This window comes from Fundulus heteroclitus, chromosome 14, assembly GCF_011125445.2.
Source record: "Fundulus heteroclitus isolate FHET01 chromosome 14, MU-UCD_Fhet_4.1, whole genome shotgun sequence".
NCBI lineage: Eukaryota > Metazoa > Chordata > Actinopteri > Cyprinodontiformes > Fundulidae > Fundulus > Fundulus heteroclitus.
The window spans coordinates 33,635,651-33,640,515 of record NC_046374.1 but is presented as its reverse complement, the minus strand read 5'-3'; the positions used below and the strand labels follow the sequence as shown (position 1 = coordinate 33,640,515).

The following is a 4,865-nucleotide window of genomic DNA, read 5'->3' as shown; positions in this document are numbered from 1 at the left end:
TTTGCAGATAAAAATGTAACTGTATCCTTTTATTTTCCTAGGAGAGTACAATGGTTAGTTCAGGGACAGAAGACACTTCTTTCAGTCCTACTTCCTCACCCCTTACTCAGATATGTGCCTGAACAGACTGATTTACCAATCTCTTCCCAACTAAAGACAAGTCATTTAATTTAATGTTTTTTATTGCATGCAAGTGAAAATTCAGTAATTGTTCATATTTTATTTGAAAAACAGTAAACACCTCACCCAGATGCTCCAGCATTATTATTTCAAGTTGCGCATTCCGCAGGTTTATTTTTAGGCACTCCTTTATGATTGCACATGTTTTCTTGTAAGCACACCTTGTACAGTTGTTTCTTAAGGAGCTTTAGGGACAGAAAAATATGTTCATTTCAGTTGCATGTCTACTGTTTTTTTATATTAAGTCATGAAGTTTAACTTCTAACAGAGGCAAGTTGTGAAGCAGAGGTGGACAGACTCTCTTCACCTGAATGTCCAGCATTGTTTTAGGGAAAAAAATTCCAATTATTCTGCTGCACACTCAAAAGTATAGAAAGGCAAAACTGGTGGATTCACTTTCTTTTTTTTGGGGGGGGGGGGGGGGGTTTGGGGTTCTAGTGGCTCGCTTTTTCTGAAAGTAGGCTGACAGGAAGGGGGTGGAAGAGGGGGAGAGACATGCAGCTAAGGACCGCGGGTCGGATTCAAACCCGGGTCGACCGCGTCGAGGACTAAGGCCTCCGTATATGGGTCGCGCTACGCGCTGCACCACAAGCGCACCCTTGTATTAAGACTACAACTGCATGCAGGGGTTTGGGAAAGATGGCTCCACAAGAGTCAGTAGAACATCCACAACTCAAGAGAAAATATAAGACTATTAAATTATACATTTGCATGTTTTTGAAGTTTGTTTTTGTCATACACTGTTAGGGTCATGTCTCATTTCTTAACTTAAATAATGCCACTATTTACTTCAACTTAAAACCTATACATCCATAAATTTATGATATATAATTAATAAAAATTACAAAAGAATTAGTAAAATGGAGGTTGGCACCAATTATACACTTACAAGAAAATCATTGTCAACTATTTTTTTTAGATGGATGGGTGTCATAGAGGGTAAGGCTTCCAAGTTTTATGAAATGGAAAAGCAAATGTATGCAGTAATTTACCCCAGAACTTATTCTTGAGTTCCAGTAACCCCACTTTGTGAAATTGGGTACTGGGAGGATTGATAGTAGTTTTTTACTTTATCCTAAAAATCTTTCGGATAGAAAAACACAGACTTTAAAGGACCCTATAGTTCTTCCCATATTGATGTACAAGAACTATTGGTTCTCTAAGGACATTGCTAACTTCTTTCAGTCAAGGTGTTGTGTAAAAACATACCGGCTCAAAATGCTTATGGGCAGAGAAAAAAAAACAACTACCAAACCTTTTGATGCTTCCCGGATGTAAACTAACCTATGGATAATTATCTGGAGGTTTAAAGATGCCTGTAAACTGACACATCTGTTACAGTAAAAGTTAGTTTCAGCATGAAACCCGCTATTGTTACTGATTCCTACTCTTATTTCTGCAAGACAAATGACGTTTCAGAGACTTCAGAGTGCTCAGTTGTGAAAACATGATTAAGTGAAAATTTACCAACAGATTTTTATACCTCAATAATTATTTAACTGCTGCAGAGTTGGTAAATATACAATGTGAATAATATCAACACTGCTACTAATGAATGAAATGTGTTTGAAGAAAAATTATGATAATTCCGCTGAACATGGTAAATGGATGCCAAAAAGCTCAGAACTATAAATGTTTAAAAGCAGGAAATGCAGAAGCAGTCTGATGCCTATGCAGATCCTCCACCCCTGCCAACAACGATGCCGGCAAATATGGCTGTTAAACTCCTCCCTTCCAGTCAATAGAGTTTAGTTCTGCTGCTGCATTTCCTGGTTTCTCATATTTCACACGACTAAGCTTTAGGATCGGTGTGAACACTGAGCTGACGACACAAACTGCTGCAGATCAGTGAGTAAAGAACTTGTGCTTTCCTTCTTGTGGGATACATCTGTAGGAGGATAAGAAACTTGAGACGTTCAGTGTTGTTGAGAGGTGAAATGGCTCAGAGAGGAAGTCAGATGGATTTACAAAAATACTCTTGTTCCATCTGTTTGGATCTACTCAAGGATCCGGTGACTATTCCCTGTGGACACAGCTACTGTATGGATTGTATTAGAAAACACTGGGCTGGAGAGGATCAGAGGAGAATCCCTAGCTGCCCTCAGTGCAGAAAAGAGTTCATACCGAGGCCTGTCCTTGTGAAAAACATTGTGTTATCAGAGTTGGTGGAGGATCTGAAGACTGGACTCCGAGATGCTACAGGTGATCTCTGCTATGCTGGACCTGAAGATGTGGCCTGTGATGTCTGTACTGGGAGGAAGATGAAAGCTGTTAAGTCCTGTTTGATCTGCCCTGCTTCCTACTGCAGGGATCACCTCCAACCACACTATGATGTTTCTGGACTGAAGAAGCACAAGCTGGTGGATCCATTCAAGAACCTCCAGGAGAGCATCTGCTCCCGTCATAATAAGATAATGGAGACCTTCTGTCATACTGATCAGCAGTATATCTGTTATCTCTGCACTATGGTTGAACATAAAGGCCATGAAACAGTCCCAGCTGCAGCAGGAAGGACTGAGAAGCAGAAGGAGCTCCAGGTGAGACGACAACAAATCCAGCAGAGAATCCAGGACCAAGAGAAAGATGTGAAGCTGCTTCAACAGGAGGTGGAGGCCATCAATGTCTCTGCTGATAAAGCAGTGGAGAACAATGAGAAGATCTTCACTGAGATGATGCGTCTCATCCAGAAAAGAAGCTCTGATGTGAAGCAGCAGATCAGATCCCAGCAGGAAACTGAAGTGAGTCGAGTCAAAGAGCTTCAGGAGAAGCTGGAGCAGGAGATCACTGAGCTGAAGAGGAAAGACGCTGAGCTGGAGCAGCTCTCAGACACAGAGGATCACAGCCAGTTTCTCCTCAACTACCCCTCACTGTCAGCACTCAGTGAGTCTACACACTCATCCAGCATCAATATTCGTCCTCTGAGATACTTTGAGGATGTGACAGCAGCTGTGTCAGAGCTCAGAGAGAAACTAGAGGACATTCTGAGAGACAAAGGGACAAACATCTCGCTGAAAATCACTAAAGTGGATGTTTTACTGCCACAACCAGAACCTGAGACCAGAGCTGGATTCCTAAAGTATTCACAGGAAATCTCACTGGATCCAAACACAGCATACAAATACCTGTTATTATTTGAAGGGAACAAAAAAGCAACGATAACAAAGCAACAACAGTCTTATCCTGATCATCCAGACAGATTCACAACAAGGTGCCAGGTTTTGAGTAGAGATAGTCTGACTGGATGTTGCTACTGGGAAGTGGAGTTAAAAGGAGAAGGAGTTTATGTTGCAGTTTCATACAAGAACATCAGCAGATCAGGGACATCACTAGAATGTGTATTAGGATTCAATGACAAATCCTGGGCTTTAAGTTGCAGCATAAAAGGTTACACATTTTTTCACAACAATATTCAAACTCCAGTATCAGGTCCAGTTTCCTCCAGAGTAGGAGTGTACCTGGATCACAGAGCAGGTATTATGTCTTTCTACAGCATCTCTGATACCATGACTCTCCTCCACAGAGTCCAGACCACATTCACTCAACCTCTATATGCTGGGGTCCGGCTTTTTGATGAGGGAGACTCTGCTGAGTTCATTAAACTGAAATAGTCAGAACTTATCTGAGGTCCAGTTGGTTAAAATGTGTATTTTGGTTTCAGATTTTTTAGTCTCCATCATTGTTGCTGAGGCCTCACTGTTGCTTATTTTGATGAGATTTCTATGTATGTATAATATTTTCAGAATATTTGTTCAGGGAATATAGACAATCTTTATTTTTTAGCTACGCTGAAGATTTCGGTGTCACATTGTTGTGCCATCAAGCCACGAGGAAAAAAAAACAAACTTTTACAGGGACCACGAACTGGCGCCCTCAGCAGGGTGCCGTTGCTATAAACCCAAGCTTCCAACAGACAAACGTCCTCATTCCCATTGCTCCTGGAGCAGCAAGGGGGGTTGGGGGAGGGGGAACTCTCATTGTCCTCTCCGGAGCGGAGGATCTGACTGGGTTTGGAGAACTGCTGTCTGGATCGAAGCTAAGTCTTCAGTCTAACTTCTGCGTAACCAGAGGCTGGAGTAAAGAATCCGTCTAAGCCGAAACCAGCCTTGTGGGTTTTTTTTTTCTCAGCTGTTGCAGGAAGCTGACTCCAGACGGCGCAGAGCGGCCTCCCGCCTGCAGCCGGCACAGGACACATTTTCCATAGCTGACAGCAAAAGCTGAGCTGAAATCACCCGCTGCAACCGGGTCAGAGAGCCGTCTATGATCCGCCTGCTCCAACCGCCACGTTTCGGCAAAGAGGCACCAACAGGTTTGGCAGAGAAATAAGCAGAGAAAGTTAAATGGTTTATTTACAAGGTTTACTTAATGCGTTTTCATGGTATTTTTGAAACACGTGGAGCTTACAGGATAGCTTCCGCTAGCTTCTTTGAAACTGGGCCATGCTGATTTAATTTGAGTGTGTTTTTATAGTTATAACAAGCGTTATCTCCACAAGCCAAAGCTTTTTAAAATTAGCTCAGAATGTCAGCCAGCCTAATGCTATTATCTTCCGGATAACATCCGTTCTTCCCGGATGTGCGACTACGGTTCGTTTCAAACATAATGTTTGTTTCGTTTCGCTCCCCTATCGTTTGATAGTCCTACGAGTGTTATTGCTGCATTAAGATGAAACATTAATGTCGATTTTA

General features: G+C 42.1%; 1 protein-coding gene across 1 annotated transcript; it reads left to right on the top strand.

Moving 5' to 3' along the window:
- The first annotated feature begins 2,117 nt into the window (after positions 1-2,117).
- On the top strand, positions 2,118-4,172 carry LOC105921921 (tripartite motif-containing protein 16-like). Its single transcript, XM_036146861.1, has one exon. It carries the CDS (start codon positions 2,118-2,120, stop codon positions 3,786-3,788), a length of 1,671 nt encoding a protein of 556 aa, XP_036002754.1. The 3' UTR covers positions 3,789-4,172.
- The last annotated feature ends 693 nt before the right edge of the window (positions 4,173-4,865 follow it).